This window comes from Anoplopoma fimbria, chromosome 15, assembly GCF_027596085.1.
Source record: "Anoplopoma fimbria isolate UVic2021 breed Golden Eagle Sablefish chromosome 15, Afim_UVic_2022, whole genome shotgun sequence".
Classification (NCBI taxonomy): domain Eukaryota; kingdom Metazoa; phylum Chordata; class Actinopteri; order Perciformes; family Anoplopomatidae; genus Anoplopoma; species Anoplopoma fimbria.
Window position 1 is genome coordinate 19397208 of NC_072463.1, and position 26659 is coordinate 19423866.

A 26659-nucleotide genomic window follows, 5' to 3' on the forward strand; every position below is an offset into this window, starting at 1 on the left:
TGTGATAGGGTTGGCTATATTCTGGTTATTCAATATGTTTACATCCAGTAATTTGTCTCTCACAATCCCACTAGTAGCCTACTGGTGAAATCACATTGCATCTTGATAGGCGTTATGATAGCAGGGCTTCAGATGGATCGAGTATGTCTTGGGGTCTCATGTTGTTGTGTCATCCGACTCAAGATCCTGGATCCCGCTCCCCGTCACCTCGCAGTCCTCCAGCAGACTGAGTAACTGCTCCTCAGTGAGGTCTGGTGGCCCATTCTGCAGGAAGACACAAATATAATGCATGTCTGATTTAAGAAACATATCTATGATTTTAGACCATAGGGTCAAATAAAAACAATGTCAAGAATCTGTTCACAAAGAAGCCTTTTACAACCAATCATGTACAGTAAACCTCTGGCAGCATCGAGGTCACATGGCCCTTTTATTACAGAAGTAACGACAGAATATTTATCAGCGTATCAGCCCCTTCCAGAAAGTCTTGTTCCCATTATGAACATCCTTTATTTGTCTTAAAACTCAGTTCTTGATAATGTGTTGAATGAATGCATGAACTGTGACGACAGTGGCTGTTCATAATAATACTGCGCTCCTTCCCTGGGCCTAGTTGGAAGTCGTCCGGGGAAAAACACCTCCAGTTAGACATAACTGTTGTTTTTCTACTGACAAGTCAGACCCCTCACAGGCAGCCTTCTGGAAGTGCATGTGAGTTCAAGGAGAGAAGCCAACCTTCTTTAAGTAGGTCAGGAGGCAAAGGGTTCAGAATTTGAATACATGTCAATACTTATTCATGGAAGTGATGTTTTACCTGGCAGCTGCAACTCATTTCTGATTTCATATTCCTATTGACAATGTAGACATTTAATAACTTTATCATAATAATAAGGTGAGGCATGACTTATTTAGCTAAGCACAAGTGCTCACAGACAGTTGCCATCTAGTCATGTAAGAATGATGTACTTTGTGTAGACAGCTGTAACAACCCAACAGTCAATTTGTTCCAATAATATCAACTCATTGCCTTCAGTGACATTAGCAGTATGCCAGACACGTGTCCAGTAAAGCCAGGCCTTAATCTCTGAGTCAAAAAGTAAGCTAATCATTGTCGTTCTTCTTTTCGCATGTGCACTTTTGTTTCTAGCTGTCATCACACACCGAACAGAATGTCCCTGGCCTTAAATCAGAGATGAAATTCTAATGCCAGACAGGGCAGAAAGTATTCATTCTTTTGGCAGCAGATCAAGCTATAAAGGCAACACTGACATGTCATCAATTTATAAAGTTTGAATAGTTTTAGTAAGTCCAATGTCCTCTATCTGTTTTGGTCTTCATCGATTCCAGAGGGAAACATCTGGCTCCTGTTGTTGTTTACCAGCAAATCACTAACTTTGTGTTTGTTGCAGGCAGGTAGGACGGACCACTGATTGTTTTTCAGAGCCTCTTTCCTGAAAACATCTGCCTGCTGTGAATCTGTGTTAGATTAGCACCAAGACACAAAGCATGAGGAATCCGCCAGCTTTGTCTTTTTTTGTACATATTAAACAAACAAGACACAATGTGCTAAATCGTGAACTTTAGAGGAGCTGGTTGTTGCATTTTATTACCTTTGGACAGACTCAGGCTAGCGGTGTACCATTAGACTTCATGCTAAACTTCAATAAGCTGTAGCTTAATAGTGGTATTGAAGTGTATTTCCCATAATGTCAAATTGTTAATGTAATATAAAAGTATTCATTAGTGCAGTTATCAGATCCACAGACACAAGTTCAAAAACAACCCTGCATTTAGCCTGGCACCACACTGGCCATACAGTTTTGTTTTTTTTACCTCTTCCACAAATCACTCGAGACAAAAATCACATTCCTGTGTCTCATCTATCCCCATTAGTTGAAGCTAATACTCTTCATCGATCATCTGTATTCCTCTTCAGACCAGACCACCCTCTGAGACTCGCCAGGACCCAGTCGCTGATAGATATCTCTACCAGACAAATCCTGTCCATGTTCAAAGTCCTCCAGAATGTAACGACAGACATCGTTTAGGTCGTGACAGGTTGGGCCATGTTACTCATTCATGACCCCTGCAATTACTAAGGAGTTAAAAAGTCTTCTCCTTCCAATGGACAGGAGACCACAGGCACCATGGACACATTCCAGCCTCAATGCGCTGCATGTTTTTTTTCCTTGACATGCATGTAGCAAGAAATGGCCCTTTGCTTGTAGACTTGACCTTCACCTCTAAAATGGTGAAAGGGGACAAGAAAAAAAAATCCTATATCCATGGTTTGTGCATCCACTAGTAGCACACTTAGTGACATTGTGGGTTCACTAAGCTTACCTTCCAGGTTTATTCTGTGTTTTTATAATAGGTAAAACTGACACCCACCCACAGAAAAAAAAAAAAAGATTTGCTTGGAACTGTATCATAAATTTCTACAAACATAAGTGAGCCATTACTTTCAACTTCAAATGTATGGCACAAAAAAAACCACAACACTGGTCAATTACAGGCCTGTCAGTGTTTGAGTGCTTAAGGGGCAATAAAAAAGTGCCCCACTGGCTGGAGTATTAATGGCCAGGAATACCTTTAACCAGTACCAGCCGGTTAGATGGGAACTACAAGTTAAACTTTCCAACAGAGAGGAGGGAAAAAAAGAGATGTAGGAAAGAAAGTGTTTTTTTATGGCTGTGACAAAATGCTGTGACTCTTTCAAAGTGGTTGACCTCAGTTGCACTTAATAGTAGGGAGGCCAAGGGTGTCTGTGGGTGTCAGATAGGAGTTTTCCTGACAGTCATCTTTCCAGTCGACACCACATCCATTTCAGTAAACAGCAAAGTTAAGCGGTGCAAATACAGAACGGCCGTCCAAAGAAATACACATTGAGTTGCTTCCGGTGAGTACCCACAGTTGGTTATCACTGAGACAGGAACAACAATTTTGAACCTGGTTGTAAGTCTGTCAACCCAGCATCATCATCAGACCAATTCCACAAGGAAATGTATGTATAGAGCAGGAAAAGATAAAACCTTTATCGGAACTGGACAAGCTTCTGTTTTTAAGCAGCCTTGAGTGTCTTTAGTGAGAGCAACACACTGTGAGAGAAAATGTCAATACATACACATTTGTATTTTTTCAGTGGTAACCGTTGCCGACTCCAAGTCAAGGGAAGTGTGAAGCAGTGTGAGCTGCTACACTTGAGGCTGTTTTTTCAGTTATTCCCAAACAAACATCCTCTGGCTTAAACATGTGAAATACAAGCTGGAGGTGTAGAATCTATAGACTGATGTACCGCTGGCAATTCCTACTGGCCTTTGACAGCTTTATGGAAAGACGGAACACTATAGCCTATGTTATGATGACACTGAATAACTGAACACATACTGAGAAATAAATATAAATGGAAGAATGAAATAAACAGAAAGGAGACCATACATATTTATGAGGATAACAATGTTCTGTTTTATAATCACCTTTTTGTTAAAGTGCATTCAAACACACATTTCTCCCCCTACAGTGATGTTTCTCACTCACTGCCCGCACTGCTTCCCTGATGCTCAGAGAGTTGTTGTGAACATTTTTGATTGATTCGAGATGGAACAACAAAGCATCAATGAGGAAATGGCTTTGACGTGGCTGCTCATGAACCCGACACTTATTTATTTTAATTATCTTATTCCACCCATGAGTGATTCCACAAATGATAAGAACAGCCTTCGCTGCAGGCTAATCGGCTGTCGACTGGCTCATCACTATAGTCAGGAAGTCTTGGCAAAGACGAAGTTAGAGTCAAATAAATCCCCAAGCCCAAGATGTCTGGAGGTTATTGTCAGAATGCCAATATCAAAGCTCCAGACATCTCATACTGGTCCCTGTGCTCTTGCTTTCCCACCTGCTATCCAGACCCAGCAGGCTTATTCTGTCAGCCTCAGTCTGACCTATAGCCATGTGCAGATAAAGTAAGCGTAAGGGAAAACCTCTGTAACTTCCCTGTTTAGCAACTCTTTACAGTGTATTCATTTTTACTTTGTACTGTGCCATTTGTCACTCCAGTCCTCTCCCTTGTGAATCTGAATTTCCCCAATAGTGACGGGGAGTTCAGTGTGTTGTCTGCCCTCCAGACAGGAGGAGTCCAGTTCCTCTCCCAAAAAACAATGGCAGGGTGGGCAAACCTCCAACCTTTGGTAAAAGATCAAGGTTCCTGCTCACAGTCCCGCATCATTTTCCCACCCGGTGGTGAATCTGACAAAGCCAGAACTGTTCAGCCCTCCAGCTATTTGTCCTGCAGTGGACCACCACCCCTGTACAGCTCACTGTTGGCTCCTGTACACACAGGGTGTAGGACCGGTTTACCACAAGCGTGGGCCGCTCAGCTTTCAAGGTCACCGACATCAGTCACATACCTCAGCTTTGTCGGCCAAAAACTCATGAGCCAGTTCTCCACTAACGGAGGGAGGAATTCTGTATTGTGTTCTCCCCATTCAGATGTTGAGCCCGCAAGCTGGCAATACATTCTGCTGTAGCACACTGTTGACACCGAATGCATCGAGGTTAGCAGACAAAAACAAGTTTGTCAAATGTCAGATAATGTGGATAATATAGATAATAATTTGCCCCAGAGACTTTCTGAGGTAACTCATTAATGTCAATCTATATAAGTAGTTTCTGGCTGAATCCCAATAGCCTCATTTTACCCCGTCATTTCACACACGGCACCTTCCATATGAAGCCTACTGTATGAATGAAAATATTGTGCATGTGACTTACACTTTGCTCTTGTTGTTGTGACTGCGCTGTTAAATGAAGCCTGACAAGAAATGCAGTTGTCCATTTTTAGGTGATTTACAGCTTTAGCTCAGGCAATATTACTTCATAGCTGTTCAAACTAGGCAATTTACTTCCCATTTCTGAGTAAAAGCTAATTGGCCTAGAATGCTATCTTCCACTTTTGGAGTGGAATCTAAACTTAATAGCAGAACATTTTGTAAATTGTCATCCTAAATTGCTGATGGCTAACAACTGTTGAAAAGGGGGGATGTTTTTTTCCAGGGCTTGTTGACTACACAGAGCTATGATGAATCTAAATAAAAAGCATTTATCGCCTTTTTGAAAAAATTGAAAAAACTAACGGCTAATATATTTTTTAAGGAGAGGTTTAACAACAGCACTTTTGATGGAGTGGTTTACAACGACCAATGCACATATCTCAAATGCCATCTTTTATAACAAAAAACATCTATGGCCATGAGTGGGGAAACCGCTTAGTCTTTCATTAGAAATGGTGACACAGGAAAAGGAGAATCAACTATGGATAACCCTTTTTGTAAAACTGTCTCTGTTTCAGGAGATCATAAAGTGTAAAATGAGAGCAGACAGTGTAACAAGCTAAAAACTAACAGCCAGCAGCCATGGAAGGAATGAAGAGTAGAGAGTGGCTGAGAGAAAGAATCACTTTTCTGGCAAAGCTGACCAGCCTCCTGTGGAAGAAGTGTTGTGAAACTGCAGTGTTGGCACAACTTAACCTCACAGCTTCAGGCCAACTTTGACCTATCACGGTGGGGTTTATGGTTCTCACATTGCTAAGAGATTTTTGAAGAAGTCAGATCAACAATTGAAAACTAAATACTTTCTATTCCCCATTTGTTAGTCTAGGGAATCCTTTCTAACATTAAAAAGAGTGTATGATTAATGATGTCGGCCTGATTAGATCAAGATTTCCCTGCAGGAACCATCCAGTCTTACTGTAAATGTTGGGATTGTCCTTCCTTTTGCAGTTGATCCAGGAATGCAGCCAAATGAGGTTGCAGGATAACTCGCACCGGATCAGCTGTTGAGTTCACAGATTTAGCTTTAACAATTGAAAATAACCCTGCTGAACTCTTCTTTCTGGATTTTTTACTGTAGTTCTATGTGTCATTTACAGAGAACAATTAATCGATACAATACAATCATACCAGTAATACCTTTCTCTAGAAGAAAGGCAGGACCTTTCTGCACAGGCAAATATTATTAATGGCGAGAGAAAAAGATGAAAAAATGGAAAAAGAAAGCTAAGAGAAGAGATACTTTGGCAGAGGGATACATTTTGCTGGAATGGAGGTTTTGTTTGGATAGAGAGAAAGGAGAAGCAGAGATGACGCACGCAATTACAAGTCACAGATCTCAATCCGACACAAGACAGCTTTTGTTTAAATAAATCACTGTTAAAAGGTAAATCAGGTAGATCTCTAGACAAACATTTAAATTCTTAATTTCACACTCTGGAATCAATCAAACTGAAGCAGAGCAGAGAATCTGTGGTCACCGCTATAATGTATGAGACTTACATTGAACATTTTCAGCCTTTATAAAGGTGCTGCACTCCCACAGCAGGCCAGACTTAACACTGAGCAGCAAACTTCCAATTCAAAGGGAAAACATAAGACCCAATCCATCCTGGTAGAGTTTTTCTATTTTGTACTTGTCAACACTTTTAGTTTAGCTTTCTTCTCTGGAATTCAGGATTTATGTTTTAACTCCTCACATCATCATTAAAAAGGTTTGATACACCAGAAACAAATAGTATTATCTGGACCACAGTATCACAAGATTATATACAAGCATATTTTATTTGGACTGGATTTTCTAAATCTTTTTTAAGTTTTCTAGAAAGGAAGAAGATAAAAAAAATCGTTAAAAATGATGATCTAATACTTTAATAGTTTTAGTATTTGTAGCATTTGGAGTAACTTTAAGTTAACTGTGCAATTCAACACAAAAACTCATCTATTCACAAACAAATCTCTTCTTGGTTATCATGCTCATATGACACCAGATAACTATGCACAAAGCCTGCACAGTTGGTTCACACTTCAGGTGCGAAAAGACTGCGAGAAGACATTTGAGTTACGGATGTGACACAAATCAACTTAATGAGTTCACTGGAGCTGTGTGAAACTGTTCAAGAATGCCCTCCTGGACAAATTCCGTTCAAATAAATCTTTTCCAACCACAAAACAAGCCCGGTGGCACTAAGCATATACACAGTGAGTGTGCTGTTTACATTGCCGTCACTCGCTGGGTTCAATCATTTAGTGACCGTAAAATGTAGTGAGACACCGCTATATACAAAGAGTGTCTACCATAAGTTAAGAGACTGGTGGTTTTGATGTTTTGTGATCATAATGAGATATATGTTTCCTCAAACAGAGCTTGGCTTAATGAGCCAAGAATTCCATTTGTGTCTCCTTAATTAACACCATGCCATGCAACTTTAAGGTTGCATGGCATGGTGCCTTGTTTGATGTAAGGGTGTGGCTGCCACTTAATGTTTTTATTACTTCGCCATTTGTCAGCATCTTTATCTTAGAATTAGGCATGTATGCATTATGTTGTGGTTCATCAATGAGAGAACTGATGTGTCTGTAAATTTAAGTTAACACATTTAAATCAAAACCAGCGCTGTGAAGAAGCAAACAGGTATTTTGTTGACTGGGACAAGCTACCCCATTCGAACAATAACAAAGGCAAACCACTAAATCTATCTCGAATGTTTTCTTTTTCTTTCCCACAAAATATAAAGTCATAAATGTCACAGAAATCAGAAATCCGAACTATCCACCTTTTGTTCTCGAGACATTCTTGTGTTGTACCTTTAGCTACAGGGTTTGGGCAAAGAAGGACACTTCTGGGGTTGTAACTCTGCAGTGGCTCCTAAAACCAGACAGAGCTCAATGGTTTCTAGGGAACACTGTGGAGGGTGGACATCAATCTAAGCCAAGAATGCTTTAAAGCAATGAAATGACCGTCCTTGCCCTTGAATCAAACCCATTTACAAAGCAAAGCAGAGGAAGATATCTAACTCCTCTCTTAAAACAAACGTAAATCAAGATTTGATACACAACTGTTAAGTTAATATGTTAGCAGGGCTCAAAACTAACTTTTAAAAGTGGCCTCAGCTTTTGGTCCTCAAAACCGAAAATATAGTTGCCATTTTTAGTCACCTTATATTTTTTGTAATTAAGATACTATGCAGTTATATGTGGGCCTAATAATGAATATGTAACATAAGAAATAAAAAAAGCTACAGTAACCAAACAAAATGCTTTGTTGTTTGTTTAATCTCATACTTTAATGTGAATCTTGAGTGTTAAAGTGTTTACCCTCAATTCCTTGTATACAAAATACCAGTAGTGCAGCTGTTGACATGGCTGTTCATTATAGACGCCTAAACAGTGAATCCAGCAAGTCACTGGTTGCTTGTTCATAATTTCTCTCCCTTTCAAAGTTAGTTTTTTGGGACTTTTATGCTGATTCCCACCACAGATCCATTGGTCCTTTTGGATTGTGGTTGCCTCAAGTGACAACAACATCAGCTTGTCCATCATCTCTACTTTATGAGATGACCTTTAGTCTGTCTTGATTCTGCTTAGGCAGCCAAATCCACTCCCACACACTGCTGAAGAGACTCGGGTGCACGTTTTGCTGTGTGCTGTCCCTATTCTTTTATAGGTTAAAACGTTATTGCCACTGATGGCAACCAAAGGGCAAGCTTTGGCTGCTCATATATCAAAATAGTTGCCAATGGCAACCTGGCAACACTTAAAGTCCGGCCCTGGCTAGGGATACAAAGAGAGAAGAAAAATGGAGAAAAAGAGGAAAAATATGGGCCTGCAGAGACACGAGTAATGCATGAGATTTCATTGTCCCCTTGTGAGAATGACAGAATGAGCTGTGCACTTGTAATAATTTGTCACACATGTGTCTGCGCATAGAAGCATTGAGGAGTGTTATAATGCACACAGACAGTGTTGGGATGCAAGTAGTTGTGTGAATTTGAGCATGTGTTTGTGTGTGTGTGTCTGTGTGCGTGTGTGAGAACAAATGTAGCTGCTTTGAACTCACAGTCATCTCCTGGCCTTGGTTCAGGATCTCCAGCTGCTGTTGGATCTCTTGGAGGCGCCTCTCCTGCCCTCTCCTCTCCTTTATATCCTGCAGGACCTTCTCTCCTGGCTGCAGGTCCCCGTAACACTTCCAACCAACCTCTGAGCCACGGCCCTGACACACAACAGACACAGCGAGCAAACATCTCATCTCACGTGTTTGGGTTCTCTCCTAGAGCTGCCATCGCAGCTTATGGCTTTCACTAGGAAACATTTAAAAAGGGCTCAAAATCACATCAACAGTTCATCACAATCAATTTCAGTGAGGGTTTTCCATTCGTCCAAGACTCTTGAGTTACAGTATGCCTATGTCTGTTAAAATGTCATCATTGTTTTCTGTTCTAAAGTGTATAGATGAAAACCAATCTTTCTTACTTGCTTTTCTAAGCACAGAGCACATTATCAGACCAGAGAAAGCCCAATACCTCACAGCTACAGTCCACATGGGGCCCCAACATAAATCACACATTTATAGCAAACATGTGCGCTGGGTTGACACAATGGACTTCAAGCTGCATCCAAGGCAAACTTTGAAAATGGGTCAGGAGGAAACGGGAGAGTCACGCCTGGAGGACCATCCTCAGCTTGTCTATCTGACCACAGGATGGATGTTTTTCATTTGGGCTCGACCACAGAAAAGACATCAAATTCAAATGACACATTTAGATGTCAGTTCAATCACAAATTATATAAAAAATAATGCTAGGCTACAATGGACCTGTCAGCGGTGTTTGACACGGTGAACCACCAGATCCTCCTCTCCACCCTCGAGGGGATGGGCGTCTCAGGCTCTGCACTCTCCCTGTTTGCATCCTACCTGACAGGTCGATCCTACCAGGTGACATGGAGGAGGGCCGTGTCGGAACCACGCATGCTGACTACGGGGGTTCCACAAGGTTCAGTTCTGGGCCCCCTTCTCTTCTCGCTCTACACAACATCTCTGGGTTCTGTTATTCGCTCGCATGACTTCTCTTACCATAGTTATGCCGATGACACCCAGCTGGTCTTGTCATTTCCCCCGGTGACACCCAGGTGGAGGCACGCATTGCTGCGTGCTTGGCTGACATCTCGAAGTGGATGGCGACACACCACCTGAAGCTCAACCTGGACAAAACCGAGCTACTGTTCCTCCCGGGGAAGGGTTGCCCGCACCGAGACCTGTCCATCACCATTGATGATGCCGTGGTGACGCCAACTCGGACTGTGAGGAATCTGGGTGTGACCCTGGACGACCAACTGTCGTTCTCAGCAAACATTGCATCGGTCACACGCTCCTGCAGATTCCTCCTCTACAACATCAGGAGGATTCGCCCCTTCCTCACTGACGAGACAGCGCAGGTGCTCATCCAGGCTCTGGTCATCTCCCGCCTGGACTACTGCAACTCACTACTTGCCGGAGCCCCGGCGTCGGCCATCAGACCTCTGGAGCTTGTCCAGAAAGCTGCAGCACGTCTGGTGTTCAATCGCCCCAAGTTCTCCCACACAACTTCCCTTCTCCGTTCTCTACACTGGCTCCCTGTAAGAGCTCACATCCAGTTTAAGACTCTGGTGCTAGCCTACAGGGCAGTGAAAGGAACAGCTCCTTCCTATCTCCAGGCCATGGTCAAGCCCTACACCCCCGCCCGACCACTTCGCTCTGCTGCCTCGGGGCGACTGGTTGCCCCGTCGCTCAGAGGTCCCTGCGGCCGATCGACCCGGTCACAGCTTTTTTCTGTCCTGGCCCCTCAGTGGTGGAATGAACTCCCCACTGACGTCAGGACAGCAGAGTCGCTGCCCATCTTTCGGCGCAGGCTGAAAACTCACCTCTTCATGAAGTACTACCCTGAGCCTTCCTCGTAGCACTTATTGCTTTCGTATTAGTTTGTTGCACTTATTGTATTCGTATCAGTTCGTTGCACTTATTGTATTCGTATTAGTTTGTTGCAATTATTGTTTTCGTAGTAATTTGCTTCTGCACTATACTTTTGCTCTGGTTTATGCTTTTAGATGCTTGTTTAAGAAAGGAGATGCACTTATGACTTCTGGTGACTAGTAGTTCTCTTGAATACCTATGTTGAATACACTTATTGTAAGTCGCTTTGGATAAAAGCATCTGCTAAATGACTGTAATGTAATGTACAATGGAGGGATAGCTTCTGCAGACGTAGTATGATGAACCGTAGGTGCCGAAAAGCGAGCATAATTGTGGCAAATCTCAAAAGATAAGTCAAACTGTACACATCATTCTCCACCCAACACATAATTCATTTATTTATGAGTATAAGGCAAAATTGAGAATACTGTCTCAACTGACCAGGGAGTGACCCATGGTACGGTCATATTTTGACCTCTAAAAATACAGATACTCTATAAAAGCACTAGCTAGGTCAAAAAAATTGTTGGGTCTGAGAGGATGTTGCCAACCGCAGGGCTGTTTTGCACCAAGTGGTTGAAATCTCCATCTCTCTTGGTTAGTCTGCATGCCAGGCGGGAGTATGTATGATCTAATAATGTTGAAATTTATAGATATTTCATAAATTGTTGACATCTCAATAGGGACTTGAATGGTAGGTTACCGGAGAAAGAAGGACACAGCAGAAATTGTGAACTCTAACTATAAGTTACTAAATCTATCTTGACAAATGTATTATAGGATGTAATCTTAGTTAAACCCTGGGTAGGAGGGGAGTTCAATTAAGCCACTATGTCGAGAAGAAGAATGAATGCCTCTGCCCTTGTTAATAAGAAAAACAGACATTCCTACTCAACTAATACCACGTTTTGCATTTACACCGATTTTAGGCCTAACTATGACATTATCTTGGCAAAAACAAGCAGATTTTTCCCAAATGTGTGTGGCCTCACCTACCAGTGCCCCATGCCTCCCTATAGGGAATAATGACAGCTTCTATCTGAAGCCTCTTTCAAGTGGTCGTTACTAGAGCCCTTCAGTTAAGACTCCCTCACCCAGACTACAAAAGCCAGGACCACGACTGGATCAGACTCATGTCATGCACCAGAGTGAGAAACGCGGCGTTCCAACCAGGAAAAATAAAAATTAAAGTCTAGCTTTTCCACCATCCTCACACCACTAAATGCATGTTTCAAAAAAGCCCAAATCTTTGGGAGAAACTGTTTATTTAATTTGGAAATGACAGCTGCCCTACTTTTTTTCAACTAGACTGCAAACTTTAAAATTGTCTGCAGGGTTTAACAACATGATACATAATAAAGCTATCAGTGAACACTTTTTAAAATGTATTTGGCATGCACAGTATGTCACATATTTCCTTATTAAACCAATTCACTGTGGCTAAATTAACACCCTATGACTTCTGGTTGGTGTAGGGGGAAAGTCCACAGTCTCTTTGAGACTGTGGACTTGATTTGAACCTATTTACTTCAAAGATAGATGGTCAAAGTACACGTCATCTTTTCTGGCTTTAACTTTCTCCTTACTGTATCTTTGCATTTGTTTTTTCTTTTTCTTTAGTTTATTCTTTGCTTAGTTACAACAGAGGAAAATCAAGCGCCCTTCAATTAGAGTATTCAGATTCTACAAGCTAAATCTGCAAAATAATGTTGTTTATTTCAATGGATAAAAACAAGACAAGGGCCCAATCCCAATGTCCACACTCAAAGACTTTGAGGGCGGTCCCACTGTCAAATCATCTAGTGCTTGGGGGCTCTCTCACATTTTGAGCCCTTTCTGCAAATTTTCTGTAAATTCGCATTTCTGTAGAATTGCCCGTGGGTAATTCCCTTTGCCTAAATTCATTGCGCTGTGAAGGGTTACCAGGGGAAGCCACGAGGCGATAACAAAAAGGTTAATCTAAGAGAACGGCATATTAGGGCTGGGCGAGTATTCAATACAATGATTTATTGTCTTTCATCTGTCATCTAAAATAATAGTAACAAGCACATACTAACTCAAATTCTCAGAAATCCTGAATTGCTAATAATTCTGTTTGTGTGAACACCTAAGTGTAGTTAACTGCTGCTTATTGTTTAATTTGAATTAGTTGCGTTCGTCATGGCTTGTTAGTTGGCTCACTTGTATTGTTTTGTACTGTGTGTTATTAACCGCTAACAGCTAACAGCTAACGGAACTACTAATACACACTGCTGTACCTCTCCAAAACTCCACAGCGGCTAAGCGTGCAGACAGCTTGGTGAGTTCAATTTTTTCTTTTGTAAGATTGTATGACTTTGTTTTAACGACTTTGAGCTGATTGCCCGCATACATTGATGCTTGTTTTTGAGTTTGAATTTTAGTGTGGTGTCAAGACGGGGGGGCTAGCTAATGGTGGATTGTATTCATTCAATCACACAATACAGCCTGGCAGAGATCTCTACTGAGTACACCTTTCTAGTAACAGCTGAGACTAATGGGAATGTCATTAGCTTTGCAGGTTTTTGGTTATAAACCAAAGTTTATTTTGACTTGGTGATAGTGCCAGTTGAAAAGTTGCAGGAGCACAAAAGTGACTATGAAGCATCCTCAGGGGGACATGAATGCCTGTAACAAAAAGATAAATTGCATGGCAATCCATCCAATAATCGATATTTCACCACAAATGTCAACCTCGTGGGGGCGCTGGAGATTAAGTCAGAGAATCACAAAAGTCAGTATGCTTCACTTTCTAGAAAACAAGAATATCTCGACAAAATGTACTGCCAATCCATCAAGTAGATGTGAGATATTTTACAGGATAAGTGGAACTTTGACCTGCTGGTAATGCTACACAAAAAGTCAGGTTATCACCAAATCTCTAAGAAGCCATTAGGATTTATTCTTAGGGCAACGTGAATGTCTCAAAATGTCATGGCAATCCACCTAATAGTTGTTGAGATTTTCAATTAAATTCAATTTATTTTGTATAGCCCAAAATTAAGCTTAAAGGTAAACAGCCTACAGCCACATTGCTAGCATGGCTAAAAACATTTAAACAAAGGAAAATCCTAGAATATCAGTGTCATTAGTTTGAATGCTTGACATTAAACACCAAGATAAACATATTTGATATTGTTGGCAACCTTATAAATCTGAAGATGAATGTGAACTTGCTTTGAAAACTGACAGCTGAAGATCGTATGTGTTAATGTGACACAGTGTTCAGTCTTTGTTTCAAAGAAGACTAATATAACGTTTTATTCGCAGTACTTTGTCCACAATGTTTCTAAATGTATTATTGATTAAGCAGTAATTATAACCCGTTTTGATAAATTTTCAATTGGGAAGGATAAACAATAGACAGTAGCCAGTCAAGTTGTAGTAATGATTCAGTTCTTGGAGAAGACTAAGGGAATAATGTTTCTTGACCTTAATATACTCCAGAGATTGTTTTAATACATTACGGTATTTGTGTTTCCTTTTCCTGGATTTTGTGAGAGCTTTAACTCAATATGAAGTTAGACTGAGTGACTTCCAAACAGAGAGGCGAGGGTTCAGCTTATCTGAACATCAGCAAAATGCTGGTAATGGGCCCTCCTCCTAGTAGCCACTTGACATGCTGTTGAAGATCTCCAACAACCACATCAGCTATCTGGGTCACAAGAGCGCTGGGAGGCCACAGAGATCTAGACTTTGTTTTCTTTCAGTATGAAAAACATGTCAAACATAATTATCTTTTTAAAAATATGTCAGCCAATTGATGAAATACCAAATGCCTAGCACTTTGATGCTGCATTAGTGTCATGGTTTGATATGAAGTGCAGCATTGTAAATATTACGCTGACTGCCAAATGTGCCTTGAATGCACAATGGATGTTAATTAAAACAAGAAAAGGGCCTTCGTGCATGATACGACAACGCCTAAAAAGTTGTCCTTGTTTCACCTTGTGGAACATATTTTGCTTTCCTACAATATGAAAAAAAGAACAATTTGCCAATTGCTGTGAGCAAAACCATCATTGGTAAATTATTTGTATCAGGTTACGTTAAAAAAGAATGCTTTTCACATTCATGAAGTGCTTATTGATATCATGTGATCAATTGTATGATTGCAATTGGAGGCAATACATTCCATTCAGTGGTTGTCATGGTGTGAAACAGCTGCAGCAGTTGATGGATGATCCGCTGTTGTGATAAGAAAAATTGCGGGGATTATAATATGGTTATTATTCCAAACCAACTTCGGATGCCTAATACTCAGAAATACTGAGTGTGCTGCATCTTGATGTTCCCATTAAAGGAACATATAATCATATCACGTCAATCATATGAGTTTAGTTAGCTAGTGGAGGGAGCCATTGAGATTGGTAGCTTGGATATTATTCAATGCTCCAATGGATTGCATCTGTGGTGCGATTTGCCAAATATAACAGCTGGATCCTCTCATGCGGACGTATTCTCAGAAGCATCAGGCAAACAAGACAAGAAAACAAGACATAAATATATATATCAACTTTGGGTACACTGCGTGCTGCTATGTGGATTTTATATACATGGCAATAGAGTGTGCCAGCCCACTATTTGCTTCAGGTTCCTTCTTACATTAGGTGTTTGGGGACCAAGAACCACTGGGTGAGCTTTATGATCTTTTTCACACACTCGATGACGAGTTTAACAGGAGGCAGCTAATCCAAGGATGTGTCAACAGTAAAATTATTAATGCTACTGCATACAAACAAACTAATTTGTACAACATGTGGTCTCTTCGTACCTTCCTAGAATTAGCTTAAATCAGAAATAGATTGATAAGTTGTCATTTAGGAAGGAAAATATAGACTCCTGGGCATTTTTTTCCACAATTCATCAAACTGCAGTTTATATTAGCATGCAGTAGCCACCAAATAGCTCATTGGCCTTGACTCTCGGGGCTTTATTATACTAAAAATATCTGCTGTGTGATACAAAGAGTTATTTAGTAATCTAATACAATCCAATACAACAGCCCTGCAATAATTCCCAGTATAACCGAGGTACATATTCAAATCTACGATATGCTGTATAGCAGTTAGTGGTAATGTAGTGTTGTTGTACTGCATTACTCTGAAAATCCACTCCAACTAAGATCTTGTGGATTTGTTTAGACTAACTGATTCATATTGACTGGAAAATACACGCGGGCAATCCTTTTTGTTAACAACCCTTGTCGACACATTGCAAAAGGAACAGCGCTGATAAGACGAAGCAGGAGACAGCCATACTGAAAATACTCTCTGTGTCGTTCAGAGCAGCACGCTCCCTTTCTTTCCCTCTGTTTCTCTCCCTCTGATTCTCTGTAAATCTCAAGTTTGGTAGGAGCTCTGCTTGTGCCACGTGGACCCAGGCTACCTGCCAAGGCCTGTCCACATGCCTTGCCACGAGCACTCCCTGTGAGAGCTCGGGAGAGAGCTGTTCGGAAGCTATTGCTGAGAGACTTTTGACTTCTCTCATTTTTCCGTATTCTCCGTCTCTCAGATATTTTGCCCAGCTATGACCTGCAGTCATCAGCCAAGTTCTCAGACAGAGGTGCCGTAACAGAAATGTCTGCCATACGTGTTATATACCTACCTGCTCGCTCACACCAGCAAGTTAATACAAATAGATCCTGCACCACTCACCTTGCTTAATCTAACTCTTGGCTTACTGTTAATTCCTCCTCCTGCCCCTACTGTTAAGTCAGACCTAAAATGTATCTACTACTGCTTCATAAGAGACAATGTGAGGGTTTGTATATCACCATCTTAAAAATGTCACAGATATGAAATTTGTTTGTGTCTGAGTCGTCTTTTCCTCCCCAAGAGTTCAGTTTTTTACATTAGTATTTTGGATCTGTATTAGATGACTTGGTGATGGCTGAACATTCCTGAAGTATTAGAAGATTCACTAGTGGATCATCTGGACTTTATACTTTTTTTTCATAACTAAGGGTGGTCTGGAGCTGTCATTTTTTCACAGATCAAAACCTCCTGGGCATGCTGAATGTGATTCTGGGTTAAAATATCCTCACCACCTGTGTGTTTTCAGTATCTTAGTGGAATCCAAAGAGCAATTCAAGGTCGACAAATGTTTGATCTGTTTGAAGTTTTCACTGCTTGGGTTGTGAAGGAAAATCTTGCATCTGTCAATGGCTTTCACTGAGACCTCCACCCAGCATCATGCCGCTAATATAATGTAATTTAAGTATTTGCCAAATAATTACAGGCAAAATACATTTGAAAAAAGCTCTTAAGAAGCAGACCATGTTAAGCATCTTTCTGCACTTCTTGTCCCCCAGTGACACCATGCTGTTTCAGGCACAGTATCTGACCGAAGTGTTTTTCAATGATGACAGATAATATATGGGGTGGTGAGCATAGCCAGTGCAATGCTCGATAGTATAGTTTGCCAGCTAACAGCTAGCCTGGCTGCGTCCGATAACAAGGAGCTTAAAAGTGTGTTCATACAGAGAACGTAGCACATTTTTGCCTTGCATCTTTCTCACTAATTTGCCTGCTTGACTGATTGCAGTTTGTGCCATCCCTGCAATCAGTCAAGCCATCCCCATTGCCCCAAAAAATGTGTAAGCTAATTGCATCTTTCCATTGACCACGCTACCTTAAGAAGTTGCTTCAAGCTCTGGCTGAACACACAGCTAGAGGTGCATTTAAGCAGATTGTTACTTTCCGACAGAGCCCAGCTAGCTGTTCCCCTGTTTACAGTATTTGTGCTAAGCCAACAAACTGCTGACAATGGCTTCATATTTACTGTACAGACATGAGAGTGGTATTGGTCTTCTCATCCAAATTTTGCCAAGAAAACAAATAAGCAAGTTTCCCATAATTTCCAACTTTTCCTTTAAAAACTGCAATGTATTCAAACAAAAACAACAGTGAGTTGCGATACTATTTTTAAATGTTTTAATGGACTTTAATGTGGATCATTGAGGAGATTGGTGACTATTTTAAGCATCATTTACTGTTAGCAGATGATTTTGTGACTGAATAATCCACTATGGTGCGTGATTATGAGTGGAACAGTCAAAAGTAAGATTGACTCTAAACCACTTAACACAACTGCCTCTGTGGGTAACACCAATGGGAGAGGCGTTTATAAAAAAGACAATAAACTGGGTGTCATGGGAATTATAGGGTGGAGAAGGGTGTGGAGTCTATTCTTTTTAGCCAAGTTAACCTTGTGAAAAACACCCAGCATGACATATGACAAACCTGACATCTTATTTTCTTCATGCAGCTGTTAAGACAAACTCCTGCAGGATATGATAGCCAAAAAGATTGCAAAGATGATTCTTATAAGCAAAAGATTAAAATTCTGACATTTCCATGTCTATTCTATTTACTGGCAAGTTGGTTACCATTGTGAAAAATGGAACCATACAAATGGAACATATTTCCAATATTTCAGTAGGGACTTGAACATGTTCCAGAGAGGACATATTCTTCCTTACTGCAGAGGATAAGATGTTTTGTTGTGTCTGCCTGCTGTCATCACTATTTAAGAGAAAAATATTACGTCTCTGACGTACGCCAAGATGTATACTACATGAATACTATCTGTATTTCATTATGAGTATGTTAAGGTCAGCAGGTATCCTTACTTTCTTTCATGTAGTCTGACACAGCTTACACTTGATGATATAAAATAAGAACTAACCCAAATTTGTGATGAATATAACGTGACCAAAGCTTTTCCACAGCTGTTTAATTATATGACCCGGACCCAATAAGATAAATTTGCAAAGTATCTGCTGACCGCATTGTGTCGGTCAAAAGGGCGTTTTCTGTCCAAAACTCTGCTCCCTCACTTAGCATTTGCTATAGTTAAAATCATGGGTGCTCATCAGCAACCACACAATGTGACTAAGTGACCTCATAGTCTTACATCAAAATAGAGCCAACCAATGCACAACAAAAAAACAGCTGGAGTTACTATGCAAACACAGAAGGATCTGATGCAATCAAATGCCGTGAGACAGTGACGGAAAACCATTTTGTACGATGCCATTCATTAATTTTCATTGTAACCACATTTAAGAGAATAGCCTATGTAATTCTGACACACACACATGTGCATACACACCCATGTCACCAAACACCCAACACCAGCTTATTCTCATGACAGAATCCCCCTCCTCTGGCTTCAAACTTTGGGTGGTGCAGGCATTACCACACAGTGGTACAGTAGGAGGGGTGTACTGTACATTAATCCTATGTGCCAACAGATGTTTTTAATGAAAGAAAGTCTATTTCGGCTCAAAGCCTGAGAAAATGGGAGAAAATTAAGAAATCTAAAGCAGCCAGGATGATGAGTGATACCGTGCTTTTACAAACATTAATTTCGTGGTTTATGGCTTTATGAGAGGGATTTTTCTGTGCCTTATCATTCAGTCAGTGCAAAAAAAATGTGCACCTGCCACTGCATTGACTTAAAGACATAGACAGAGAAAAAAGACAAATAGTTGGTCCCAGTATGCTTTATCGCTGAAAATGTCTAAAACCTAGAATCCACAGGTGAGCAAGACTGTTAAAGACATTTTCACCTGTCCTTAAATGTACAAAGTATGCTTTTGTACATTTTGGTAGAAAAATGTACTGCTGCTCTATTGCTATTGACTGCAATATGTGAGGTATATATAGTACATAGTAGTCTTAAATGTATATATAGTAAACCTTTCTGCATATATATCTCCAAATGAAAGGGAATGGCTTGTTCCTTTTCTGGAGCTGGCACTCCTCTACCTCTACCAGCTCTGTAATTAGGATCTGATGGGGGAGCTGAGTCTCCTCTGTGGCAGCTATCTCGGCTGGTGCCGGGCCTCACAAGACAGCATCCACCCTCACAGGCTCCAGCGAACAACACGCTAAGCCAGAAAGCCTAACACTAAGGTGACTGCACAGGAATGCCTAGGCCGCTTTTTACTCTGAATATCAATCACGACTTTTTGGAAAAGGATGCCGCCAAGTCCTGAGATCACAGATTCAAGCCTTGACTGATCCTTTATGAGGGAGTGCTCACTGGGGAGAGGTGAATAATAACTCTTCCATGTAATACGTGACAGATCTGACATGGCCAGAAAAACGAGAGACGACACCAAACGTGGACGTCTAGGCTGTGATTTAATATCATGTGGAAAAAAACGTTTCAGTGGTGTTGAAACAGATGATCTCTTATTGTGTACATTAGAGACTGCCCTGGAATGAGCAAGCAAACAAGCAGCTTTCTGGATTGCTGTCCAAATGGTTTCAGTTAGGAAATCTGACTTATGCAAGCTACTAAAACAAAAGCATATTTACTTTTATGACCACCTTTAAGATTTACGGGGACTGATGTGGAATGAATGTCTCTCAGAGATTTATTGTCAGTGCAGTCTATCTTTAATATGTGCCACACCAGTGAGATGGGATAAAGGTAGTGTATGGAAAAAGCTCCCTTTTAAAGAAATACAGGTGTGAGGTTCACCAACCTTTCACTTTTTCTTTTACAAAAACATAAAAATACTGTGATTTTTAATTCTTTGTCAACCAATGGTGAATTATCTGCTAAGGGTAACTTGAGAGACAAAAGTGTTGTTTGATTGTTTAATTTATGTTTTACATCATTTGAAAAAGGAATGCTTGCATTAGCCATTTCAGCACTAATGGAGAGCAGATGATGGATGGATGATGGGGGGGTTTACTTTCCACAAAACTCTTTTAACCAAGCAAGATGATTAAAGTGTGGGAAGGGAGGGAAGCAGGTTGCACAAAGTAACATCCATCTGCCCAGTAATCACAAAGTTTTGTAATATTTGGCTAAAATCCATTCCACATCATGTGTGGGAGAGCACAAGGGAGGTTTGTTTTAACAAAATTACTTGCGCTTAATCTATTATCAAAATAGTTGGTGTTGAATTCTCTGTCAATCGATTCATCTATTAATTTCAGCTCCAAATGCCCCATCAATTCATACATATTTAATACTATTTTGGGGCTGCATCCCACTCAGATATTGAGAATCAACTTAAAATTTTAAGCTTTGTTTTTGCCATCTTCTTACAACATCGGGTGAATATGTTAGTAAATTTGCAGCGGGAAATTGGGAAATAATAAGGCCAACAACATAAATGCTCTTGACATTATGACATAGATCATGAGCTATTCCAGCAGTGGGATTTAAGTACTGAAGTTTTTCCTTGTCTGCATCCAGTAGTCGTAGTAGAAAAGGCACCTTGGGTTCGCAAAACTGCGTTGTAAAGTTTTTATGACCTTCAAAAAAAACAGTTTTTCCATTGAGAGGCTTCGCAAATGATGAACATGCCGTCTGGCCTTTTAAAATGTAGTGAGATAAGGTCCTGAGATAACTAGCTGAGCTCACGTCTAGGAGCAGGCCCGGACCCAGGACCAAGGCATGGAAAACTTTAACAGTTACAAATATCTGTTAAGTTGGTTCTCCACTGTCTGTTGTGGTAGTAATGTATAGATTATACTCTAAACTCAGGCAAGGTACAGAATTTAAAGGGTAGAGCATCAGGGAGTCCAGTCAGAGAATGGCCAACATAATGTGAATCACAAAAAACAAAAGTATAAATAGGCAATAAGGTATGAAAGAAGAAATATAAAAAGAAATGTGTAATTGCTGATAAAGAAAATAATAGTTGTAATAATAAAACAATAGTCATAGCAAAATCTTTACATTCAATTTACAAGGGGCAAATAATGCACAAGAGCCTTCATATGGAAAAGTGGATGGAAAAGTGATGCAACCCTCGGTTCCAAGTTAGAGCAGCTTACATAATCCTGTTTTCCCCATTTATGAATAAGGGAGTGTCTCCCTCAGGGTCAGTAACAAAGGCTTTTACAAGAGGTGGCCATCGATGCCATACTGAGCTTGTAATAAGACTTAATGAGTGAAAACTTTAAGGTGCTCTATAGAAACCCATTGCTGTTGTAATGTAGATAGTAGTGCTGTGGGATACGTACCTGGGACATGCAAAGGTTTGTATATGAGCGCTGCACTGAGAGAAATTCTTCAACGGGAAGGAGGAGGCAAATTTTGGAGTCAATGTCAGTCAGCTGCTCCAGGTCAGATGGCTCCGGGGTGTAACCCTGGCCTGTCACCACTGACACTGGCCACATGTCCTCCTGGAAGACAGTCATTGCTGAAATTATTAATGACCCACTGGGTTAGAAGCCTGCCTCATTTAGTGGCAGCCTTAATTGTGGACTGATAAACATTAACTCTCGCCTATTTATCAAATTTGTGACAGTGATATCTGGTACAGGGAAGAGATACAAGTCTGACTCTCGCACTTGGTATTCACTTCTGGATGGGAACAAGATGCTGATTACTCTTCTAGTCAAATGCCAAAGCTTTGCATTGCCTTCTGCTAACAGTGATTGTCCCAGTGAGACTCTCCTCATGTCCTATGGGGAACTGTGGGATGGTGGTGAGCTCATCACAGCCCAGTAGTTGGATAAGATTTTGCACTAAGGTATTAAGGCCAAAGAAGATCACAACTCTGAAAAGAGCACAGCTGTGACCTCTGATGAGGGAGCAGAGGACAACTGGCAGAAAAAAAACAGCAAACACAGGGGTCCATCAACTAGGTGGAACACACATTTAACACGCCAACATTTAACAAATGAGATCAACAAATTCTTATGAGACTGCTTTGTGTTTCATGTTTGCAGATCTTTTTTAAACAAGTGTATCTGGTGTGTCACACCATTTTACTGGGATATGGAAGACTAGTTCAATCCCAGACTTCAGGCAGGGCTTCGGTTTGTCCTTCGTGTTATCGGCACGTCTTTTTACCATTGCATGAAAATGTGGGTTGTTAAACAGACACAACATAATACTGTGAGGTACAGAATTATATAATCCTTAATTTTCAATGGGACACAGTAAGAGTCATCGACAATATGTAAAGCATAGCCTTAGTGCTTTATAGTCATATTTTTCACCCCTTACTCAGCTCCACTCTGATTGATATTGATATGTTAGCTAAATTATTATTGAGAAGAAATAAACTCATTCTTTGTGAAGTCAAACAAATCAATTCCATTTTAAAATGAATAGTTTGACACTTTTGGAAGTACGGTTATGTTCTTTCTTGCCAAGAGTTGGATGAGAATATTGATACTAATCATTTGTGCAGTAAATATGAAGCTGCAGCCAGCAGCCGGTTAGCTTAGCTTGGCAGAAAGACTTGGTCTGTCTCCCCATCAACTTGATATTTTTTACAGAATAAATAAACAACATGTAACATGGTTTATTAGTGAGCTGTAGGTGCTACTGTGTAAGTATTTTGTTGTCTTTGGACAGAGCCAGGCTAGCTATTGCCCTATTTTCAGTCTTTATGCTAAGCTAGAGTAAGCTAATCATCTCCTGGCTCTAGATTCATTTTTAGCATGAGAAATAGAGAGATCAATCTTTTCATCAACTATTGACAAGAAGTCAAATCAGCTTATTACCCATGTCCAACTTTTACTGTGATTAAAGCAAGAGATTACATCCACTGCTGCAGCACCGAAATGTTCCTTGATTACTGACTGCTACTTATTTACTTCCTTTCGGGTACCAAACAAAACTGTGGAACTTGTTAGGAGTCCATAACATCAAAAAAAGTGTGTGACAAATCGCTGCCAAAGTCCTGGTGACATGAATAATGTGCTTGCTCCGTTATGGCCATTTATAATAGGACCCCTCGCAATAACAGGAAGTCTTCCTCCAGCCAATAAAAAAAAGAGCATCTGCGCTCCCCTCAGTTTGGTATCTGCCACCACAATTACTGCAGTTTTGTTTTAAAAGTCAAGGCAAACATAAATATAGGAGCAAGACATGAAAAAAAAAAAGCTCTGGCAAGCTGTCCCACGGATGCAGAACTGTCGGGGTCAAGCTAAATAGATCCGTTTGTGAAAGGTAAGTATGCTCTTGCTAACTTCCCAAAAGGCTTTATCCCATCAGACCCCAAACTGGCCTCACATCTACCAAAGGAGCTATTAAAGCAAATTAAAACTTTAAAAAAAGATTTAGATGGTGTAGTTGGGTTCGAAGTGAAATAGTCTACTGCTCCAGGTGACGCGGGGTCGCAGATGAATCATCAAAGAAAAACAAGAGGCCTCAGTCTCTTTGCCTTAATCTCTACCAGTACTCTCTTGCTATGAGTGCAACTGTAGCAGTGTTAGGGCTTTATGAAAGATCATTGCCACTGAATATCGTATAAAAACCATACAGGGAATTATTATAAAAAAACATATTTATTTCATAACAAGCAGCAGTCTGTGTTGCATAAGGCACTTGACATCTGGTTTGTAATCTGAACTGCTGTGAGGAGTCAGAAACTTCTGCCCAGAGGCCTTCTGAGCTGCCAAGCAGTCATCAAAACATGGATGTCTGACCAATGTTACTTTATGTGCAGATCTGAGGGACAAAGTCTGGTTGAGTCACTTCATTTGTGTAATAGCAGCATTCAAAAGGCAAAATGTGATAGTGACACACATTCCAACAAATAATATCATGGAATAACAATTTTATTCCTGCCAAGATTGGTGACACTGGAAGCAATATTTGCTTTATAATTAAAATACTATGTTGTGAATGTAAATTTTAGATCCAAAATTTGGCAGAAGAAGTGGATGGGATTGGATTGTCTGATACTCCCATAAGACTTCTGGACATGAGAGGGAAGTATTAAGGAACTTGAAAAAGAGAGTCATCCTAAAGCATATGTTGTCTGTTAGGGTTTCATGTCAGCCTACCTCGCTATCTGCGCCTCTGGCACTGTCCTCTTCCTCTTTGTCTACTCCTTGCAAGAGCTCTGCCAGACGCTCTTTCTCTGCCTGAGTCAAAAGCACTTGGTCCCCTTCACCACTTACTAGCTATTGTATTTGGGGAAAAAAAGAAAGTGGTCATTATTCATCCTTCATATATCGAAACATTATTTGCACAACATTTCTATTATTTTCATAAGGGCCCCCCTAGACTTTAAATATATCTTTCTCTTGAACCAGAGACGAATATTTTCCTCACTGGAAAAAAAAAACCAGTGAAGAGAATTGCTCTAAGTCATGCCATACACCCCAGATCTGCATTTGGCCCAACATGAACTTTGACATACCTCAATGTTTCTCTTGACAAAGTCTTTCTGTTTTTTCTTGCCTTTGGAAGCTCCACAGAGGCTGCCTTCAATTTGCTCTTCCCCAGTATCCTCACGGCTTAGTTCAGATGACTCTGTCCAGCTGTCTGGCTTCTTTTCACCTGTCAGGAAAGCTACACTTCAAATACCAAAAGGTAAATATTGAAAAAGTACATCAAAGCTCTAGTAATAATAGAACAACACAGGATTTCTATAAAAGTCAACCATGAGTTCTTATTCCATCATCCGATCCACATGATTAAAGAGTGGAATTAAAAAAGAAATAAAATGTACTATTGTACTGCTAGCCCTGCAAGGCTGCATAGTGGGTGTTAAGACTATGATAACAAGCAGCAAGCCTGCCGAAATGTCTCTAAATAGAGAAACACACAATGAATTCCACAAAGTTCCTGGGCTGCTAGTTTTACCTTTTTCCCAAAGGGATCAATATCATAAAAAGCCACAAGATCTTGTGTGGGTAAGTGTTCATGAGTGGGCAAACTGTTATGCATTCACTTCTGGAAAATTGAGTTAGCACACTATTATGTGCTTCAGAATAACAACATCTATATTCATGAAGTCATGGCGCCCTCAAGTGCACATTCTGGGCATTACAACTGAGAGCATGGAAAAATGTATGCTGCTTTTTCTTTTGCGTTTGATTTTTGAAAACTAACTTTGCTCCAAGTATTGTCCATCCCCGTTGTGGTCACTGTCAGGAACTTGAGTTTCAAACACAGACACAAAGTCATCCTCCTCTTCTGTCCCTTTAAGATAAAAAAAAAAAAAAAAAACATATTTAAGGTGTCTCACAGTAACTACCTAAACTTTTCAGCACTGTTGCTTCTCTGTATACTGCTGCCCAGGCTTACCAGTGGGTGCTTCTAGAGCCAAAAACAACCGTGTGTTCATTGCTTCTTGGGCACATTCAGAGTGACCTTCAGGTTTATTCTGCTGCAGAAAAATCACACAATATAAAATCACACAACTTTTTAAAGTCAAAACAGTACTGGTATAGTGAACTGGTCATTTAAGTGGAGTGATTGCAAAGACTATGTGTACCAGGAACTCTTGCCAGAGTTTTGCTTGAAGTTCTTTCCTTTGACGCTTGACTTCCTTTTCCATGCAGATCTTTGCAGACAGTATTTCATCAAGTCTTCTCATTTCCTCAGTAGCTCTCTGTAGAAGGGGATCTTCATCCTCGTCATCAGGTACTTCAACGTGACACTGACCTAAACAGGGTGAAATAGTGGGATGTAGCTTAATAAACACTGGATCCTATAAGTGTGCAGCCACTCCATTAGTGTACTTACTTTTGTCAGGACCTCTGGCTGAGGAGTGGGCTGAGGAGTGGACTGTAGGTCCTTCAAAGCTGCTCTGGCTCTGCAGTGAATTGTTTTCTAACGTTATGGCAATGAACCAATAGTGAATCAATCATCATGTTGTAATGTCACTGCATTGCATTGACTTAATTACCTGAATATCAGCAGCATCTCTGGTCAACACAACAAGGGAAAAGGGAGTTGTGGGATCAACTCTGTCACTATGAGGAAACGTCAAGCGCGACACACTCGATGCAGGTCGAGAAATGTCATCTAAACTACCTTTGATGATTTCCATAGTTGTTTTTTTTAAGCTGTATTTTAACAAAATTATATTTAATAACTGTTAAAGTAAAACCACTTTCCAACAGAAACCTTCCAAAGTGTGTCC

At 40.5% G+C, this 26659-nt stretch overlaps 1 protein-coding gene across 1 annotated transcript; it reads right to left on the reverse strand.

The window, feature by feature from the left end:
• fsip1 (fibrous sheath interacting protein 1) lies at positions 1 to 26566 on the reverse strand. The gene is made up of 10 exons (XM_054614589.1): positions 26423 to 26566; positions 26260 to 26329; positions 26009 to 26178; positions 25819 to 25900; positions 25624 to 25713; positions 24929 to 25068; positions 24570 to 24689; positions 21789 to 21950; positions 8887 to 9039; positions 1 to 264 (listed from the first exon to the last, which is right to left on the reverse strand). Exons 1-10 carry the CDS (start codon positions 26564 to 26566, stop codon positions 157 to 159), a joined length of 1239 nt encoding a protein of 412 aa, XP_054470564.1. The 3' UTR covers positions 1 to 156.
• Between the last annotated feature and the right edge of the window lie 93 nt (positions 26567 to 26659).

Excerpts from the sequence above, each read along its gene's own strand:
- fsip1 (XM_054614589.1), bottom strand. The coding sequence starts at position 26,566 with ATGGAAATCATCAAAGGTAGTTTAGATGACATTTCTCGACCTGCATCG. Across the intron at positions 25,069-25,623 it reads TGGACAATACTTGGAGCAAA|GTGAAAAGAAGCCAGACAGC; the intron begins GTTAGTTTTCAA and ends CTTTCCTGACAG. Across the intron at positions 265-8,886 it reads ACCAAGGCCAGGAGATGACT|AATGGGCCACCAGACCTCAC; the intron begins GTGAGTTCAAAG and ends GTCTTCCTGCAG.